At 31.0% G+C, this 22,040-nt stretch overlaps 1 protein-coding gene across 1 annotated transcript in view; it reads right to left on the bottom strand.

The window, feature by feature from the left end:
- VPS13C (vacuolar protein sorting 13 homolog C) overlaps positions 1 to 22,040 on the bottom strand; it is a 158,539-nt gene that overhangs the window by 78,700 nt on the left and 57,799 nt on the right. Inside the window, exons 19-36 of the mRNA XM_025038746.1 lie at positions 21,075 to 21,267; positions 19,774 to 19,888; positions 18,994 to 19,130; positions 17,917 to 18,040; positions 16,479 to 16,596; positions 13,723 to 13,852; positions 12,848 to 12,926; positions 12,020 to 12,159; positions 10,457 to 10,610; positions 8,834 to 8,913; positions 7,602 to 7,661; positions 6,264 to 6,423; positions 5,389 to 5,505; positions 4,406 to 4,509; positions 4,034 to 4,201; positions 3,258 to 3,562; positions 1,646 to 1,793; positions 862 to 970 (exon numbers count right to left, since the gene is read on the bottom strand). Of these exons, the coding sequence (XP_024894514.1) occupies positions 862 to 970; positions 1,646 to 1,793; positions 3,258 to 3,562; positions 4,034 to 4,201; positions 4,406 to 4,509; positions 5,389 to 5,505; positions 6,264 to 6,423; positions 7,602 to 7,661; positions 8,834 to 8,913; positions 10,457 to 10,610; positions 12,020 to 12,159; positions 12,848 to 12,926; positions 13,723 to 13,852; positions 16,479 to 16,596; positions 17,917 to 18,040; positions 18,994 to 19,130; positions 19,774 to 19,888; positions 21,075 to 21,267 (2,441 nt within the window). The remainder of the gene's footprint in view (positions 1 to 861; positions 971 to 1,645; positions 1,794 to 3,257; positions 3,563 to 4,033; positions 4,202 to 4,405; positions 4,510 to 5,388; positions 5,506 to 6,263; positions 6,424 to 7,601; positions 7,662 to 8,833; positions 8,914 to 10,456; positions 10,611 to 12,019; positions 12,160 to 12,847; positions 12,927 to 13,722; positions 13,853 to 16,478; positions 16,597 to 17,916; positions 18,041 to 18,993; positions 19,131 to 19,773; positions 19,889 to 21,074; positions 21,268 to 22,040) is intronic.

The raw sequence follows: 22,040 nt of genomic DNA, 5'->3' as shown, positions 1-22,040 counted from the left end.
AAAAGTGTATGTACAAAGAAATTAACAAGAGTGTAAGATTGAAAATGACCTGAACTGTGTATTAACAGGGACTTTCTAAATAAATTAAAATACTTAACAGAATTTAATACCAGGCAGCCATTAAAAAGAATGAGGCAGTTCTATACATAGGAAATAGATACAGACATATAGAGAATGAACACCAAGATATACTGTTAATTAAAAAATAGCAGTACAGAAATATATAGATATGCATACGCACATACACATATATACACATGTAGGATGGTACCATTTGTTCAAAAAAAATAAAGATTATATATGTGTATGTATATATACATACATATAAAACAGCTTAAAAAAATAATTCTGGTAGCTACTTTGCCTTTAAGTCAAACAAGCCGTTGTAACTCATGATTTAAATTCTCTTTGCATTTTTATTGAAGTACGAATTTTTCAGCATCTTTGAGTGGAAATTTATCAACCATTTCAATTCTTACAGAGCTCTTACTACTAATCCTTATTTAAAAATCAGAACAATTATTCTACCATAACTTAGTGCCAACTTAAAATGTTTTTTGCTATACATACAAATTCAATAATTATTCCAGGTATCAACCATCAATTTAAAACCCTTTTTTATGACCTTTTAATTTATGCAACTTAGAAAAAAGTCTGAAATTGACTACTTGCTTAACTAAAAAAGAAATTATGCCTTTATTCAACAGCATCTTGTTTTCTTGATAATACAATTGCAATCTGTGAATACATATTTACACATAAGTACCATTTACAAAAAAATGTCATTTTTATTGTCTGTCTTCCCCTACCTAAATTGTAAAATAGACACATATACTATGTCATCTACTGGCAGCTTCTTACCTGTCTCTTGTATTCTTGGTTTCACTTTATTTAAGTCTTCAGTAGCCTCACCAAGATTTTCTGCTAGTATTCTAAATAAAAGATTAAGATCTTCTTGATTTAGACTAACCTGTAAAAATAGTAAATTAAAAGATAATTTCATTTTTAAATGAAACAATTTAAATACAGAGAACATTAAAAACAGAATAATTTTAATATTGACTGAAAAATTATATATTTATCACCCACTCGAATATTCATTACTTATTTCATGTTAAAATTTCTATTTTCAAAGATAAGAAAGGATTTGGGGAAAAAATGTGATTTATGAGTCACTATGAGTTTCATCTACTTAACTTATATGACCTTTAGTGAAAGTTAATGATTAAACAAATCTAATCATTTTTTTAAAAAATGACAAATTGAGAAGCATAAATTCTACTTTTTAAGCAATAACAATCTGAATGAAATAAAAAGATCACCTTCGATATAAAAACAGGCATTTCCCTCAATGCTATAATGATCTTAGTTGTAGTTAGATATCCATAAAAGTGTGTATATACATTGAATGAGATGTAATATATTAATAAATAATTTACATACAGATCTCTGCTAATGTGTACATATAGCAAATTTAAAAATTAAGTAATAACTAAAGATTAAATTCTACTAAAAATAATATTTTGTTGAATAACATACTGAAAATTTTCTTATATCAATCAGTAAAAATTTGACATGTCACTTGGATTTATTTATACTGAGTCTAAAATTTCAATAACAAAGTTTTTTTCACTCACATACTTACATTCATTGACTCAAGATGTCCTTTAATTTCCACAACAGGCACCTTGTGGTACCAAGATGCAGCTAGATTCCGATTTACAGAAAACTCCAAGTTAATTGGGTGTAACAGTTGAATATCTGGATGGGAGATGCCAGGCTGGATCACTGTCCTAATGAAAAATATAAATAATAGATATACATAAGCATATGGGGGAAATGCAACACATCATTAAAAAAACATCAAAAGTTGTTGCTCTCAACATTGATTTGAAACAAAGCTGTTTGTTTTCTAAATTCAGAATATAATTAACTTACACTAGCGGAGACAGATTAAAATATATGATATATAATTTATAAATAAATCAGCCATTAAGAAAATGTTTTTTCTTTAAAGATAAGTGACAATCAATTTAAAAAGAAATTCATATTGTTGAAGATACAGAGGGAGGAATCATGAAATACAATTGTTCAAAAACTGATATGTGCATGGTACAGAGATTAAAGAAAAAAATGGCAAGATAAACAGCATTTCCTAAGAAGCTCAATAAAGCTCTTTACCAGGATCGTTTTTTGGACTTGCCTTATAATCATTCCTTTTTTATTCAGGATAATTAAATCTCCTTGGATGGGGCAGAAAATGATTTTAAATGTATAAGCTCAACTAAATCATGAAGAATCACTAGACAAAATCAAATTCAAAATCATTCCATGAAACAACTAGGCTGTACTCTTCAGAACTGCCATCAATCATGAAATACAAAGAAAGGCTAAAGACCTATTCCAGAATAAGTGTGCAACAGTACAGAAATCTCCTCGGTAGTATAAGACACTATTAAATGCCTTATGTGATCCTAGATTGAGGGAAAATTTATGATAATGGACATCCTTGGAACAACTAGTAAAATCTGAACATTGACTGCAAATTATATAACGGTATTATATCAACGTTAAATTTCCAGAACTTAGCTGGAATTTGCACTGTGATTATATAAGAAGATAAATGTCCTCATTCTTAGGAAACACATGCTAAAGTATTTAGGGCAAAGGGTAAAGATGTCTACTCTCAAGTGGTTTAGCAAAAAATGTTTCAATTTTCAGTTATAAAATAAGTAAGTCTTGGGGACATAATGTATAGCATGGTAACTGTAGTTAATAACATTTTATTGTATATTTGAAAGTTGCTAAAAGAATAAATCTTAAAAATTCTCATTACAAGAAAAACATTTTTATAACTATTGTGGTGATGGATGTTAACTAGACTTACTATGGTGATCACGCTGCAATAGATACAAATATTGAATCATTATGTTGTACACCTGAAACAAATATCATGTTATGTGTGTATTATACTCAATAAAAATTTAAAACTTTTTAAATGTTTTAAATGATAATAATATGTATATACATAGAGTTAAAGCAAATATAAACAACTGGTTATCTAGGTGAAGGATCGTGGGCACATTCATGGTACTATTTTTGCAGTTTCTATAGGTCTGAGAATTTTCAAAATAAAAAGTTGATTTAAAAAAACTATTCTGTGCAATAGAAGTATGTTGTGTATGCATTTCAATGGTCAATAAAATTTCATGGCAAACGTTAAATAATACTTAAATCCGTAATTACTGAAAGTTTACCTAGAAAGCTTAAGCTCTGTTAGCTGCACATCCATTCTATCAATTACTGGAGGGTTTAAGTAGTCTTCACCAGACACCAGACTGAAGTGGTTTTGAACTCTGATTAACCCAAGATCTATCACTACTGCATTGGTGGAAATGGAAGACTGTGGGATGACTATAACTGGTGCTTTCAAATCAATATTGATAGAAACACGGAAACTCCTCTGGGCAAGATCTTTCACACTTGTGGCAGCCTTTTCTGCAGCCTGGGCAGTGGCAGCACTCAGAGCCTCTTTGGCTGTCTGGAAGTTGTTCAGGAAGTTCTGCGGACACAAAGTATAAAAGGAGAAATTCAAAAAGAGGACAAGCACATCATCTTTTTATTTTGTACTAATTTTTTTCCAATAGATAACTTTCAGCTGAGTCCTATTTTTCTAGTGTTAGAAAGGAATTACTGATTATCCATCCATATTTATGAGCCACCTGAGAAGAGCTCATTATAATTATAGTTTTATGACTGAGGGATGGAGAAAAAAACATTTTTAATAGTTTTCATACTTGAGAATCTAGTTTCATTATGTCCTTACAAAAATAATTCCAGTTTTAGACAAAAATCATTAAATAATTCAGACTTCAACTGTTAAAGATTAGATTTGATCTCTACATTAATACATAAATACCATATATAATAAGAACAATACATAACCTTTACAGAGTTTGTAAGATTTGCAATCATAATTATCAGCCTTATTTAAGTATTTCTAAGTTGAATAATGAATACTTAGTGATTTTACCAGAAGTGACATGAGGAACTTATGAAGATAGACAATCTGAATACAGCCAACGTTCAGTGACACCACACCATCCACTTTGGACATGTCAGTATAGGAATCCCCCTCGGTAGCATCTGGATACAAATCCAAATTAAAACGGAAAACTTCATTTCCCATTATTGACACTGCCTGAAAAACAGAGATTTGAATGTACTCCATCCAAGAGAATAGTAACAAAATAAATTCCATCTTAAAAGGGTTTATACTTATAATCATTAAAGAAACATTTTTCTAACATAATATATTTCATTAATATTTTTTAAAATAAAATATATTTCAAAATAACATCTCATACTCAGTCATCAAAAATATTAACTATTTATTATCACCTACTTTTTTATGAACTGTCTTAGAATCAACATCTGTGACAATAATATTTTCCAGTCTGGCAAACAGAGACTGTTTTCTTGACTGAAGGGAAAGAAAGGAATCGAGTCCTGAAAGAAAAAATTTATTATAATTTCTATAGACCTAACAAAGTAAGATCTTAAGATGTTTCTTTCCATTGCATAATTTTATTTTGGGGGTGACATTTTTATAAATTTAGTAATGTTTGAACTCCCAATTGATAAATAGGTTGTGATGTTAGATATTTTTAGTTTATAAACAATGGAACCTATAAACTCATTAAAAAATAATTATCTGAATTTTCAACCTTCTAAAATAATTTCATCTAGTGCAAATAGGTTATCTTGGGATTTCAGTAAATCCTTTACACATCAGAGCTGGCCATTTACGTGGAAGCTATAAAAGTTTCAAAAATTAAATTCAGACTAGCACTGCCAGTTTGGAAAGAACAGAGACAAAAATCCTAGTTTTCTGGTTTTTAAGTTTTTCAAGAATAAACATATTCTTTACCTTTACCAGATCACATTGAGCTGGTAAAGACAGAGTCAGAGAAAAAGCTAGATTAGTTATAGCAGCTTTTGTCTAAAAGAACAAATAGGCTTGTGGTTTCTGGTTTATTATAAGGCTTCTTTGCATTTGTACTAAGATAAAGCATTACCTAAATTTTGGATTGACACTTAATCTCAGCTTACCAATAGCATTCCTACGTTGACATTAGTAATCCTTTTCACCTCTGAGACAACCCTCAGAAAAGTGCAAAACATCAGTATGTATGGTTCAATTTGATGGTCCGAGTCTGACCAACAACTACATTCCAAAGAGTTAAGTAAGCACGCAGTTCAATTATGTTCTAAAATTATCCAGTTTTCACAGTTCGGAGCCCTCTATTTGTATATTCTTTATCATTTAAAAAAAAAAGAAAAAAACTTTATCTTTTGAACAACTTTTAATACTGTAAGAACTTTTACCTTGAATTTTGATTTCAGCAATATTATTCTTCTCTTCACAAACACTGACACAGAAAGCATTCAACTTGGCAAACAACCTGAAGTTGGTAACATCACTATCTTTAGAGGGTACAAGCACTACAAATAAAACAAAGCATTCTATTACAGTGAAATCCTAGTAACTAAATTCTATTCAGGTTTCTTCCCTATATTAAGTGACCCACAGCTGTTTTTAAAAAATTACAAAATTCCAAAGTTTTTAAATATTTCAAATAATTTTTTGGCTTTATATATTCTGTGGAGTTCACATTTTCAATAGTGAGAAGTGTTGCTTTTGTAATTTAAAAGCAAAAAAAAAAGAACTTAACTATGATAAGGACATTAAAACTTGGAGAAGTTAAATAATGTGCTTAAGGTCATATAGTTTCAGTAGCACTCAGGACTTGAACTGAATTATCTCTGATCCAAAATCTGGGCTCTTGACCGATTAGATGCTGTCTCTGTACTCCTGCCCTCAAGTCTCTGAATCCTGATTTCCTTATTTGTAAAATGGAAGGGAAGGCTAACCCTCTATCAAGTCCCTTTAAGGAGCCACTAAGAGGGGAGACAGATCTAGCTTAGTGTAAATACAGGTCTTTTTTCCCTATTACTTATCTAAAGGCATCCCCTACCACTGCCAAAATGAGAACAAAACCAGACATTTTTAAGAACAAAAGTATTAATTACATTTGCCTTATACATCAGGAACCTGTGTATGATTCGGTTTGAAGAAAAAACAGAAATGATGAAAATGGCATGTAAATAACTGAACTAGATGGTCTCTAAGATTGCCCATTTAGCTCTACAATTCTAAAAATGCTTACTAACAAGAAAAAAAACAAACCTGTTTTTCATACCTTTCTGTAGAGCTGAATTTTTTTGCTTTTCAGTGGAAACATGTACTTCTTTGGTATCACCCATCTTTTGGCCATCTGATGGAATAATGGTTGTCAGGTAATTAATAGAAGAGAGAAGAGCTTGTGTTTGCAGCAACAGATTTAAAGATGAAAAAGCCACCTAGAAATGTTTAAAAAAGAAAATTAGTTTCCCAGGCAGTTATACCAGTAGTCTCCACATGGACCCAAAATACTCCTAGGTAGGCTTGCATCACTGCAAGAAAGAGCTAAGAGAAGATTCATAACCCACACTCCTTAAACAGGGATATATAAAGAGTAAATTACGCTTACACACTTTGGGGGTTCATTCGAGTAACCTAATTACTCCATTTCTCAAGCATAATTATCACTGGAGCCTATAATTTACTTGTCATGGCCATCTCAATATTCGGCATACATGTGGTTTTTTAAATTTGCTATTGACTATTTATTATTATTATGTAAAACATGAAACTCCAGAATCACCCTTTGTTATTACTATGTCAAGAAATGATTTCAAATGTGACATTCAGGAGATTTAAAATTAAAAAGTACAATTGTAACTGAGTTCTCAGTTACTAAATAATATTTTAAACCACAATAAAGGTCCTACTGTTCAAAAAGAAACAAAGTATATATAACTTATAGAAAAAAAGTATTACATTTTTTAAAACTGACTCTAGAAAGCTAAGACAGCAGCACAAATGCTTTCAAGAATATGTGGTTTTCTAAGAGAAAATTAAACATTTTTTAAATCTTTGTTTATACAAAAGAAATTATTTTCATTGCTTCAAAACACTTAAGTGGATATAAAAATTAGAAAAAGTTTCCCAATATTTATCTGATTCTCCTAACTCTCAAAAGGATAGTCTAAAACTCATTTCTCTCATTTTCTTTTTAATGTAACCCACAACTACATTTTGCCTCTTCTTCCTCTGCACAACTACCTAAGTGTGGCTCCAGAAACATTCGACATCTCCCCTTACTTGTATTTCACATACTTTCTCAATCCTGCATCAAATGATGATAGTGAGTTTGGTGTGTGCAGGACTCTGTTCTTTGTAAATCAAAATTCCCTCATCTATAGAATTCTCTTCTTTAGAAATAATTAGGATGTGATACAATAAGGCAAAACAAAAGCTTTACTACACTGAATCATGAATATAGAGCATGGTAGGTAATTAGGAGTTTAATTTATAACTTTTATTTTTTCTTGATTTTATCATTAAATTACTCAGTCAATATTTCTTAAAGGATCCTAGAGACTTCCAAAGTAGGTCATTTTCAAATAGGATATATTCTTTTAATAGAATTTCTTACCTTCACTGTTTGCTCAGTTTTTTCAAAAGTAGTTTGAAAACTAGGTCCATTCTTATCAGCCTAAAAAACAGAAACAAATGTTCTAAAGAAGAAACTAAGACCAAAGTAAATAAATGACTTATCTGTGATCTCTAGTTAATTTATTTACATTGTTAGAATGGTGTTTTTATACACATTATATATTTAATATTACTGTCATTTTAAAGTTATATCCAAATCATTTATTTATATAATAGTGCAATGTATCCTTCAAACACAGGAGAGCATGGCAACATTTACTTCTGGAAAATGCAGCTAGGGATCAGAATTACAAACCGAAGGTTGGAAGGTTTAATAGTCAGTCATCTAGCCCACCTATGACCTAATGCTTGAATGCCTTTATAAAGTCTTTGGCAAGTCTATTTTATGATATCGCCAGTGAAAGAAATATAATTTTCTTACAAAGTCCATCTTTAGAAAACTGATATTTAATGAGGTTTTCACATAATCCAAAATCTATCTCCCATCATAATTACTCATAGGTCAAGTTCTGCCCCTGGGAATATGCATAGTATTTTCAAAGTTTTACCTTGTGTGAGAAGCTTTATGCCTTCTTGCCCCCATAATGCTCTGTGCTCTTCTTTATTAATCAATCACATTATATTTTAATTATATCTCCCTACTAGTCTATAACTTCTTTAAGAACAGGAAAAAATTTAATCTCTGTATCCCAAGTGCCTAACAGAATCTGACATATAAAGACATTCAACAAATAGTTGTTGAATTATTAAACACATCAACTAATCTTAAATGAACCTAAATACCATCAGTTCCTACAGCATTCCTCATATGATATATTTTTGAATTCCTTCCCAATCCTGGCAGTTCTCTACTGAACTCAATCCAATTTGACTTTATTCTTTCTGATAAGGCATACTCAGACAAATGTCGCCTATATATACAATGATGCAGGTAGGTGACTTATGCCTCAGAAGTTAGGAGTAGGACCTGCTTCATCCCCAGTTTCCATCTTTGGAGACAAGACATTTAGTGACCTTGTAAAAATCCTAGTCTAGTCCTGTACTTGCGTAAAAAAGAAAGAAGGTATATGAATGGAAAGAGAAATAGTAGATATCCTTATGATTAAAAAACTTATGATACACATCTAGAGCGTTTAGTAATCTGTCATCTTTTTCCTTTCAGAGGAAAGTTTGGAATATACAATAAATATACCAACATTCTATGATCCTTACCTTAATATACTCCACTTTTAAAAGATCTAATCCAGGTTTGTCAGAAGAGCTAATCAAGTGAAGGGGCTTCTTTTTGGATCCTAGATTCAAGAAAAAGAAAAGGTATTTCAAATAAATTGGTCTTTAAGTTTAAAAATTTTTAGATGTCTTCTTTTTTAAAAAAAATTGTTAATTAAGCTTTATAAGGCTATCTGCACATATTTTTATGGTTATTAAATGCAAAGGTCATCACTGGTGAAGAAATAAACCAATCCAAATCCTTACCCCACCTTTATTATCCACCTTACTTAAAAATATACATATTCGCTTTGATTTTATATCTGTTAAAAAAAATAAGCAAAACTCTAGATATTTTAAAGCTATATATGTATTTGTAAGGTAATGGAAAGACTACAAGTATACAAATAAGGAAATATGAATTCTAGTTCACCTCCCTTACCAAAAGCTATTTAACTTCAGTGTTCTCAACTATATAATAGGGAGATTGGACTACAAAATAAGCAATATCATATAGAGTTCTAAAATTCTATGAGCAAATATTTTATTCCTATTTTTAAAATGTAAATAATTTTTCATTTAGACTAAGAGAAGGCTTAGATAGAAGAGGAAATATTTTTTAAGGAAGGGGAATTATTAAATTTCTTTTAATTTAAAAACAACAGGTACTACCAGATGTCTTCTATATCCTTATGTAGATGTACAAAGGAAGTGCTTTGAGAAGCTGTGGAGGGAGAAGTGATTTATCTACCATTTAATCCATCTTTTATTTGTAGTCCCGTAACTCCTATTTCTGAAACATTTCAGAATTTTCCCTTGAAATAATTTGCCCTAAAGGAAAAAATAGCCTAGCGAATTTATTATTTGTTTTTTTCCCCTAAGACAGTAATATAAACTCCATCTTAACACAGAGCTTTTAGAAACACATAAAACATTTTTCTTCTAAACTCATATTTTAGTTTCAACTATTTAAAAAAATAACAAAAAAATAAGTCTTTAACCCATTCCTTCATTCCTTGTATATCTCATGAGCACACAAGATGAATGCTAAAATAAACTATAAGCACTTCTGAAAGAATGAATTTTATGTCCTACCATTTTGATTTTTATAACCTGGTGCTGCTTCTGATATGTGGACACTATTCAACAGAAAGAATAAGAACTTCAATATTATAAACCCAGAAATAAATGTTAGGTTTTGCCATTCATAAGATACATGAACTTGAGTAAACCACTTAATCTCTTTATTTAACTTTTGTTTGTAAAATAGAAATAATACCCCCTATATAAAGGGGATTTATTTGGAATCTCTGAGGTAGCAGACCATGGTATTTAAGTATACAGACATAGAGCCAGACTTCCAGGATTCAGCCACTAACTAACAGTATGACCTTGGATAAATTATATAAATAAATTTTGCCTTAGTTTCCTCGTATATAAATCGGAGACAACAGCATTGCCTTTCTCAAAGCAGTTATAAGGATTAAATGGGTTATTATTTGAAAAATACTTAGAACAGTGCTATTAGTTATTATAAATATTATTATATAAATGAAAGTATTTCAGATACTCAAAAATGTTTTTATATTTATTATTAGTTATCATTTCTATTTTTATGGCTATTACCTTGAATTTCATGGTAATCCAAGCTGATTTTCTTTAGGTAAGATACTGCAGTTAAATCAAACGTTCTCACTGTAGCCTCTGTTCCTAATTGAGTGACATTAAATACTAGAATTGTATCTTCTTCTTTCTGTTGTTTAGTAAATTCCAAAATCACCTAAAAGAATCAGGACAGCTGATGAAAAGTTCATAAGTAGTTTGAATCATATCTTTTTTCATACATATCATCATGAGAATAGTAGAAGTTTTGTTCACACTCCTCTACTACCATAACATTATTTACTATGATTGGAAATTATCATGTTAAATCCTATTATTGAGACTATAACTATATATATATATATATAAATGTGTGTACATATATATGTATAAATCATGATTTAATTTTATATCGTTAATTTACATTTTAAAATTTAGTAAAAATAGAATGTATGGATTCTTCCTTAATATGATTTTCTTAAACCTGTATCTCAAAACAAAAATCACATTTGGTGCTACACGAAATAGAAACATTTGGTCCTATTTCAGTAAAAAGTAAGACAAAAATGTTCACTATTACACTACTATTCAAATTTATTCTGAAAATAATAGCCAGTAAGTACATTTAGCAGATGAAAAATAAAACATATATGTGGCAATTTTTAAAACATGTAAGTTCTTTGATACTCCATTAAGAGATGGAGGTCTTTGTTCCCTTTAAATCTGAGCAGGCTTGTTATTGCCTTAATTAATAGAGTGCAGAGGAAGTGATACTATAATGACTTCCAAAAAAGACCACGAAACTCCCATCTGGAAATGTTCACTCTGAGAAGATAATTGCCATGTTAAAAGTTCAACTACCCTGAGAACGCCATGCTCGGGAGTCAATGAGTAGTTATTTCAGTCAAGAATCCCAGCTAAGCTCCTAGCCAACGGCTAGTATCAACTACCAGCCTCATGACTGAGTCACCTCTGGGCCCCTCTGACACTTTGGGTCACTGTAGCATCAGTCAAATATGACTGTAGGCACGTGAAAGACTATATGCAAAATTACTAAGCTAGGTCTTTCCAGAATTCCTAACCCACAATACTATGTTTGTATGGCTTCTAAATGGAATCATAATGTCTTTGGTATCGTAATCTCCTTTTTTTTCAAATAAAGATATATTGTGAACATCCTTCCATGTCAGTGTCTCCTTTTATTATATGACTTTTAATGGCTATAAAGACATTATAAAAATTTAGGTTGTTTACATTTTTCCAAATTAGGAACTTGACAATGAATGACATTACTTAGGTTAAAAGTTAAAAAAAAAGTTACAGAAATTTTCTGAAGAAAAGACAATCCTAATTAAGAGTCTTGAGCTTTTCCAGAGTAGATTATATATACTTTAGATCACTTACATCAGCTTTTACAAAATAACATTTCATTTTCATGGAACTGTATGTGTGGATGAGTGGGGGGCAGCTAGGGAAGACAGAGAGAGTAGCACATTTTAAATATACCTAATATTTGGGTCTAGCATGAGATAGTTTACAAAAATAGTGATAAGAATATATTTGTTTATAGGCAAAAAATGTGCATACCTCTTTAATTTCAAACTTCAGTAGAAGATTAATGAGCTCCTCATTAGGGGCCTCTGAAACTTTTTTTCGTTCTGATCCTTTCATACTTTTACTAGTCTCTATGTCTCCATCTTCAGCATCAAAATATTCATCATCAGATTCTGAAGGAAGAAGACATTCATTTGACTTTAGAGAATGTCTACTGTAAGCCACACAAAACACTCAAACTTAAATCTCTCAAAAGTAAAATTCACTTATCAGATATAAACTTCATATTCAGAACTAGAATATAGTTTCAATGTGGGACTTTTTCTAAGTCCCACAAAGTGACTCAATCTAGCCAGTGAAAAGCACAAATAAAATTTAACTGCCCTATTTTTTTTTTCAATAATGCTGTTTTTCACTTTAAATCATTCAATATTCAATAAAATATTTCTTAGGTATCATCTATCATGTATAAGTCTGTACCAGCCACTAAGAACACTAGAGTGACAAGGACAGACATAATCTTTGTCCTCATGACACCTATATTCTAATGCAAAATTAAAAGAGATCAGTTATGCCAGAGCTAGACAAAAAGATCAGGTAGTAACTTCAGCAAAAGGAAAAAAAAGTAGCTTATTTAAAATCTTCAGCATTGTCATTCACAAAAATCCTTTTAATCAAATGAAGAAACTTGGGCTTAAAAAAAAAAGTGACTCAAAGTCACAGTATTGGTTAGTAGCACAACTAGAACTAAAACCAGTAAATTACTATAACACTTTCGAAATTCCTTTATTCTCTGAAAATTTTATCTTTACATACTAATTTATAGGCTTGGTTTAATAAAGAACATATTACTTTCCTTACCTGATTCCACTCCATCTAGCAACAGTGATGTACCAAGTAGCTTTTCTGTCCTATCTGAAATAATGGGAATTGAGGATACCTAGCAAATGATACAAAAATTTTCTTGAAATGCTAATTTAGCAGGATTAAATGTATATAAATGAGACATACTGAAAAAGTAATAAGATAATAGAAAGATGGAAAGACACATACTCACACAATATACAACTCTTCCATTGAAGTACATTATGCAATCTACTAAATAATGGTTGGCTGAAGTTTATTATTAAGACTACCACCTGCAGTTATAAGGGCAGAACTATGTGCAATCTAGTAGATGAGTCTACTTATCATTGTTGCCATGTAGTTGCTATCTATTACATTAACTGTGCAGCTTTTTTACAGGTTCCTAGAAAATAATATAAGCATTAGTTGGCTCTCTCAAATTTCATTTCGAAATAAAAGAAAATCCAACGTTTATTTTAGGTTGTAAAGATCAATTCCAGTTAGTGTTCTAGAACTTTTAAGTCTAACGTATAAGTAAATTTTACACGAATCGATATTTTTAAAATTTCTATATCTAGTTTTATTTAAAACATTTCATAAATTTGAAAGACATTTTTCTTTTCATTTATGTATTTTTGTTCCCTTTAGTCCCTAAAACTGATTTCTACCACCGCTCTAAAAGAGTAGTAGTGAAATAAGTTGCAATCCTTATTTATTCAATGCCATAAGCAGTTTTGTATAGAATCAACATTAAACCTCAAAAGTGTGTCAAATAAGTGAAACTGGCCCTAAAAAATATTGAAAGGTAAAACAGCTCACAGAAAGATGAAAATGAACTCACCATAAATACAAATGTAAAGAGACTTAGCATTTTTCTTATATCCATTTACCTGTCTCTCAGGAGACTGTACAGATGATTTCTGTGGCAAGGGTATACTGTTAATCAAGCATAGCACATCTTTCATCTTCCGGTCCGAAATTCTCACATGCATCAAAGGAAGTCCTCCTGATACTTTAAATCTAAAAATACAATTCAACAGTAAGCTTTCAAGGTCCAGCTTCTCTATATTATAGAGGAGGGAAAGGACTGGAGAAGAGGCTGCATTATGGGGTTGAAGTTACCACAGTCATGTTTTAATCTAATATCTCATTTAGTCAACAGTGTAAGGAATGGGAAGTTCTATGTAACCCAAGTTTCCAGATAATTTAAATACATCCTTCTTACGCAGCCATTCTTAATTAACTAATTTTTATGAAAACATTTTCAAATATAATTGTCTACTTTTTAAAACCAAACACGCTATATGCACTTCGACTTTCCTAGTATCAAAGATTTCTCATTATAAACATCAAATCGTATCTGCCCTATCACTCTATCCCCTCGCCTTGCTTTATTTCCTCTTATACTACTTGTCAACATTTGACATGTCATATGTACGTTTGTTTATTTTATGTCTCCTCTGATTACAATATAAGTTCCATACGGACATCTGTTTTACTCATTGCCTAATCACTGTTATACTTTCTTCAGTTGCTTACTTTTTGGCAGCTGCGTCTATCCTGCTTCCCTCCTCAACCTAACTGCCTAAGTTTGTTTGTCTCAACAGCTTTGTGGCAGCTGTTTGCTGCTCAAAAAGCTCTTTCAGGTTGTTGTGTATCTTTGACTTCCTAACTAAGCTGCAAACAACTCAAGCTGACAGATGCCTACCAATAAATGAAGACTTTTCTGTATAATGCACAAACCACTAATGTTCAAAAGAGCCCAGTTGGCTATTCCTAGCTCAAAAGACTGAACTTTCTGCAAAAGCACTCTGTAAATTGAAAAGCACCATAAAAATTTACAATGCTTCGTCATTACCTCTGAAATATTACATAAAATTAAAAGTATTACAATTAGAGGGACTGGATTAACCTTCCCATCTAAAGTAACTAAAAAGTAGACAAGACATATCAAACAATGATTTCAAAGACATTGGACATGAGTAAACAAAGGACAGCTGAAACATGGGAAGCAAATGAGGAAACACCTACAAATACCCAGCTTATTGACTGAAGAGTTAAAAAATGTGTGGGGTACAGTAAAGCGGTATTTCAAGGAAAACTTACAGCATTAAATGCCTATATTAGAAAAGAAGAAAAGTCTCAAATCAATGGTCTTACCTTCTACCTTAATAAACTAAAAGTAAAACAAATGAAACCCAAAGTAAGCAGGGAAAAAAAGCAGTAAGAAATGTGAGAGTGGAAATCAATGAAATAAAAAAAACCAGAAACACAATAGAGAAGATAACTGAAACAAAAAGTTGATTCCTTCAGAAGAAGAGCAACAAAATTGATAAACTTCTAGCTAGACTAACCAAGAAAAGGCATAAATTACAAATATCAGGAGTGAGAGAGAACATCACTGTAGAGTCTACATGTACTAAAACAGTGGACGTATAAACAATTTTATAATGATATACTCAACAACTAAGATAGAATGGACAAATTCCTTCCTTAAAGGACAAACTACTAAAAGAAATCGCTCAAAAAAAAAAAAAAAAAAAATCAGATACTCTGAATAGCCCTATACCGATTAAGAAATTGAGTCAGGTAAAATCCTTCCAAAAAAAAGAAAACTCCAAGACCAGATGGTTTCACTGGAAAAAATAATATCAATTCCACACGACTTCTTCCAGAAAATTCATTCCATGATGCCAACATTACCCTGGCACTCTGGTACCAATACAAGTAAATAAAAGCACAGACTGACATCCCTAATAAGATGTAAAACTTCCTAACAAAATTTTAGCAAACCAAATGCAATATCTTAAAAAAATAATATGTCATTACCAACTGAGGTTTATTCAGTAATGCAAGGTTGGTTTAAAATCCGTTAGATAAAAAGTTTCAATGAAGTATTGATATATACAACATGCATCAATCTCAAATTAATTATGCTAAGCGAAAGAAGCCAAGCAAAGAGTTAAAACTGTGTGATTCTACTTATATAAAATTCTAGAAAATTTTAACAAATCTATAGTGTCAGAAAGCAGATCAGTCTTGTCCAGGGATTGAGGGGTGAGGAGTTAGCAGGTGAGGATGGGAGGGAGAGAATATAAAGGAGCATAATGACTTTGAGAGATGATGGATGTATTCATTATCTTGACTGTGGTGATGGTTTCATAGATATATAAATAAGTTAAAACTTATCAATTTGTATACTTTAAACAGATGTACCCTACTGAATGTCAATAATACTTCAGTAAAGCTGTTTTTAAGAAGGCAAAATATATTTCATAATTACCTAAATTTAAAATTCAGTTCCCACTTTTTTTTCCCTTAGATTATTCTCAAGATTTTATATGGTTTCATAATCAAAAGAACCTCTCATTTTTTGATATTTTATTTCACTGATATTAAACCTTAGATTTGATGGATTCAAAAACAGAGATAATCAACTTTTACAGAATGTAAAAGTCCAAATAGTTCTGAAATAAGAGAGGTGATATATAATTGAAACACATTTTCTTAAAAATGTATTTCTGCTATAAAACTATCATTTTTTTCTGTCCTTCAGAAAATCAGCTTTGCTTTCTTAAAATCCAATAACTGACACAGATATATTTCACCTCATTGATTTATAATATAAAGAAAACTCATACATTACCTGGCCATTCTAATGTCTTTTTCTACCATTGCTTTGGCCAACTCAACATGAAAATCCATGGGTTGCAAAATATGGATAGTTGATGGATGCTGAAATCGACACTTTTTCCAGTTTTCCTCTTAAAAAAATTTTTTTAATTAAATAACTAGTATTTATTAAATAATGATTTTTAGATCAGATATGAAAAAGTACTCTAATGTATTAGAAAATAGTTAATAAACATATTCAATGAATACCAACTTTTACTTCTTTCAGCATACAAGTTAAATAACCAATATTTTTTTAATGCAGACTGACAAGATTCAAAGACTGTGATATAAAAATACTTTTAAATATTTATTTGGAGAATGTTTATATAACATCTTGCATTTTTAAGCAAACAGAAAAATCTCAGGAATGTATTACCTTGATTACAGAATTGGAGATCAGGGTGGGTTGTTGCAGTGAAAAAATTAAAATAAAAAAAAATGACAGAAAAAAAAGGTTTTTGGGGTTCCTAAGTGCAAGTGGTCTAGCACACAATTATGAAGCAAAATTAGTTTTATCAAGAAAGATTTTATGACAAAAAAAAGTGTAATAATCACTTTCCTTCAAATAAGAAGGTCCCTAAAACAGACTTAGCAATGACTAACAAAATCCTACACAGATTTTAACTAATGGCAATGACTGAACATCTTTTATCACTTATAATTCAGGAAATTTTTATTGAGTACATACGAATGGCAATTTTAATGGTCTGTGTAGGTACTTCACTTTAAGGCATTAATAGGCTCCATATATTAAAAAAAATCTATATATTTATATATTTGCATTTTAATAAAACTCATCACTCCTGCTAGAGTATACATTCTATACAGAGATTATGTCTTTTCCTCCAGTGACCTACTATAAAGTGATATACTCAAGAATATTAGCAAATATTGCTTCTAGAAACTAAACAAGCATAAAAAATCAGCACTCTTTACTTAAGCAGTAGAAAACAAGAAAGCTTCTGGAAAATAATTAAATTAATTGCCTTTATGGTTTTAAGACTAATCCACACTTCTCAGATATCTACAAAGGTAGAAGATGTAATACTACTGAAATAAGGACTAAGGCTAATATAGTAAAATATTTTAAAATGAAGGCAGCAAGGGAAAACAATACGGAAACATCTCAAAAACACTACAACAAAGGAACTTGAGCCAACTGCAACTTCTATTTTGTGTTCTGGGAAGTTTCACAGTCACATTACAAAAAAAATAGACAATAACTGGACTTAGATTAAAATGGTACTAAGTACCTTAAGAAAAATAGCCAAATTTTAAATCTCTATTTGTAACTGTGACAAGGATTTGCACTGATAATGCTCCTGTTTAGGTCTGACATACATGCACACACATATTCACCAAAGCTCCTCGACATAATTTCAGGTCCTAAAAGCTGAGCAACATATTACCTGCTCTTGCAAAAAGTAGCTGCACGCTTTTTATTTCAACATCAAACTTGTCATATGCTTTATCCATTATTTCCTCCAGAGATGAATTACTAGTCTTTTGCAAACCTTGATCTTTACTGTTAAGCTAAAATGGAGAAAAAAATTTTCAATTTTTTCAACAGTAAAGTACATACATCAACATACTTCAGTTGTGTCTTCTTAAAACCTAACTGAAATGAAAACATTGCCCTTAATGAATTCACATATTGCTTGATTTTCTGATAATTATTTGTAAATATTTTATGTGGAATGTAATATTTCAGCCCATATCTCTATTATGTTTTGGTAATATGTTACAGCACATCTGCATTAATGAGGAAATCAGTCACATAGCTGCCTATGTCAAAAAACGTGTCTAGACATCCAACTCCTTCTGGTTCTCAGGAGTTATTGCCATTTATGGCTCCCTATCCTAAAATCTTTTCCATGAAAGAGCAGGTTTTAGTCCTTCTTCTCCCCACTACATCACTAGGATAATTAATCCATTAGAATTCAGCCCTAATCTCAATACTTCCTTTTTCCTCTTCCCAAAGGAAGCAAAGATCAATTCAGGACTGTATTTTCTGGAATCTTCACTTTTTCTCAGAGACTTGAATTTCTACAGATTCCTCATCCAAAACCTTAGAGTTCTCTAACTCTACTTAGTTGCTGACAGTAGTTTAACAAACACATATTCTTATGTGCATCATTTCCTATTGTCAAAATATGTAAATGAACAAATAACACTGTGTAATTAAACTCTGGAAAGCTAGGAGTGCTTGAAAACTAGAAGTGCTTCTCTCCGATTAGGAAAAGACAGCAGTAATCCAGTCTTCAATCTTGAATCATCTGCCATTACAAAAAATTTAGTGCTTTTCTTTGTTTTTGTTTTTTTTATCAGCCATAAAATATATATAAAATAATCTAAGCGAGGGCTTGACAAAATGCTAAGAAGAAATAAGTCTAGGTTTAAATGAATTTTAGGGGAAAAAAGCAAACTATCACATAGCTAGCTATCAAGGTGAGCAAAAATGGGCAGACAAATGCTTATACACCTACCTGAAATGTACCAAAATCCAAAATGAGAAGATCTGACTTTTTGTGGTAGAAACCTGTCTGTGGAACTATTAGATAAGAGGGTTTCAGATTTATTTTTAAATCAAGGACTTTTCGAGTTTCAATAATATGTGTAAGTCCTGAAAGAAGGAAAAGAAATAATGAAAGATCAGAGGGTCAAGTTGAAATATGTAATCATATTATTAACGAGAATAAGAACATCACTTTAAAAGTATTATGAAAGAACTTGAGTTCTTCTCACAGATTACATTTTTAATTCAGCATGTAAAGTGAAATGGCATATGGTCAATGGGAAGTGATCAATCATATCATTGCACAGTACAGTAATCCCAGCATAGCTAGTATTTTATCTAGAGATAGAAGAATTCATTATTTCTTTAGTTAAGCAACCAGATAAAGTAGTTGGCTGCAGTTCACAGGCCATGTTGTATAAAAGTATCTTATGTAGCACATAGTATGGTGAATAGGTTCTTAAGAACCAAGACAGGAATGTTTTCCACCTCAAGCTCACTCTGAGACACAGGTTCTTAAAAGTAATGGCAGAGAGAACCATCTATGCTCCATATCATTCTCTTTCTCACCAGGTATATTTGGTTTTGGGTAAGTCATGTACACACAATGAAACACCACTGTATAATATTGTCTGAATTTAAAAATAGAAAAAAAAAGCAACCTATACTATTTTAAATACAATATTTACATAAAAATAGAAAAACTTCTGAGAGTTTAGTCGATGCTTAGGCAGACCGGCCAATTCTTTACCTGTAGCTGTTCTCTCTTTAATTTCTTCTAGCTTCATCAATGTAGCTGATGTTATTTGCTCAAGATCTAATCCCTTATTTGATTGAAAGAATTCAACCACTGCATTAATGGTTTTCTATAAAATAATTTAAAATATAAACAAGTTATACATAGTACTTTTTATCATAAATTTTAAGGTTTGAGCTTAATTTTAAATAACTGGGCTTAGAACTGAGGAAGTTCCTCCAAAGATATTCTACCCTGCTGCATCTACCTCCAGAGTGAAAGAGAACTTGAAAAAAGGCAACAAATGTGTGCATCTCAATAAAGTAATCTTAAGTATGTTCTGTGGTGTCATGTTGATGTAGCAATGGATATTACTTATAGTTTTAGCCTCCAATTAGCCAGAAGGTGAAATACTACTTCTTTATACTAAAGTTAAATTCCCCTACACTTTGAAGTTTGGAGAGGAAATAAGAAAGCTATTGAGTCCTTACTTACCTTCAAAACTTAAACTCAAAAAAATCAGACATTTTGCAAGATGGAATGAATTCTGGAGATTGGATGTACAACAACGTGCATGTACTTAACACTACTGAACCACACACTTAAAAATGTCTAAGATGGTAAATTATATGTATTTTACTGCAACTTAAAATTTTTTTTAAATCAGAAAATATAATGAGTTCTGGAGCCTTTATATAAGGACTCCCACCCACACATGAATCCACTTCTAAACTGTAAACTAAAATTAAGTCAGGGATCATACCAGGGTGCAGCCAATCCACAAGTGATGGAATGAGTAGTGACCCATGCCTATCCTGCTTGCTAGCTTGAGATGAGATAAAGAGAGTCTGAATAAAAGATGACGCTATAGATAAAGAACTCGAGCTAGCCTTTTCAAGAGTATCTAAATGCTGATTTTTTTTCTTGTGGAAACAATATTCAAAATTCTTTCAATTACTTCTTAAGCTCTTTGAACTGGTTCCAAACATTGAGGAGGAAGGGAGAATAAGCAAAAACAAACTAGAATAGAAAGTTCAGTGGAGTAGTTGGTACAGTAAATATATAATTTTAATAGTATTTCAGACTTTTTAAAATTTGACATAAGCATAAATACATCTTACAGCAAAAAAATATCTGTAGCAGATAAAAAAATAAAAATTAACTGCTAAACATGTACTGCTTTTAAAACAAGAAAAGTGTTAGTAAACTGAGCTGCTAAGTAAATAAATGTGAAATATGAAAGAGAAAAAATAAGAAAATCATTGTCAGATGTATAAGAGAAGTTTAATAAAAATTCACTTTTTCTTTGCACTTACAGCATCATAGATGACCTCCACCGGCTGAGACTGGACAATCAGAGTCTGGTCAGCAGTGCTATTCTCTGGATTGGTTTCAAATTCAATTTTAAGCAAGGATGATGCAGTATCACCAATTGAAGCCACAAGTGATGGTACAGTATCTTGCTGTCTCAGACCTGTTATGTACCAGTGTTCCAATTTTGCTTCAACCCTACAATCCAGCAGGGAAAAAAGAAGTAATATAAATTAAGATGATCCTTTGTAATATAATGGTTTAAAATATTTTCCTTAAAAAAACAAACAAACAAACAAAAAACTCTACTAAGAGCCAGGACCATGCCCATTATCCAGAGTTGAAGTCCAAACTTCTCAGCCTAATATTTAATTACCTGCAGTCTAGCATTTCACTTTTTTTTTTTTTTTAATTTTTGGTTTGGTTTTTGTTCTCATCTACATGAAAAACCAACTTTGACCAACTCCAGAATATTGCAGAAGTTCTGATTACGATGGCATGAACACAAGCTGTAGTTAACTCATGGAACATATATCCCTACCTCATCCTTACTTCTCCTAGTCCTTTCCATTCAGCCTGGCATAAGCTCTAATTCTCCTAGACCAAGTTTTCCTCTTCCACAACTGAGCTTGTGTAGCATTAACTAGAAGGTATTTAATTTTACAGCAACTTCTCTCTCTTATGAGCTAATAGATTATACAGATCTTAAATTATTAAATTTTTGAGTATCTTATCAACTATAGCATAAACTTCTTGAAAACAGAAACTTTTTCTTATAGCCTTCACAGTATCAAATCTATAAATTAAATAGTATCCAATAAATGTCTATAAAAGAAAGAAAAAAGGGTAAAACTAACAATGAGCTCTTCACATAACTTCATAACAAAACAAACTCAAATATAAAATGACTATCTTGATACATACACAAAAAAGTTAAGAGCAGAACTACTATTAATCTTTTTTTTTTTCTA

The sequence above is a fragment of the Pteropus alecto genome, unplaced genomic scaffold, assembly GCF_000325575.1.
Source record: "Pteropus alecto unplaced genomic scaffold, ASM32557v1 scaffold86, whole genome shotgun sequence".
Taxonomy (NCBI): Eukaryota; Metazoa; Chordata; class Mammalia; order Chiroptera; family Pteropodidae; genus Pteropus; species Pteropus alecto.
The sequence above is the reverse complement of the archived record's forward strand: the minus strand, read 5'-3'. Positions and strand labels throughout refer to the sequence as shown.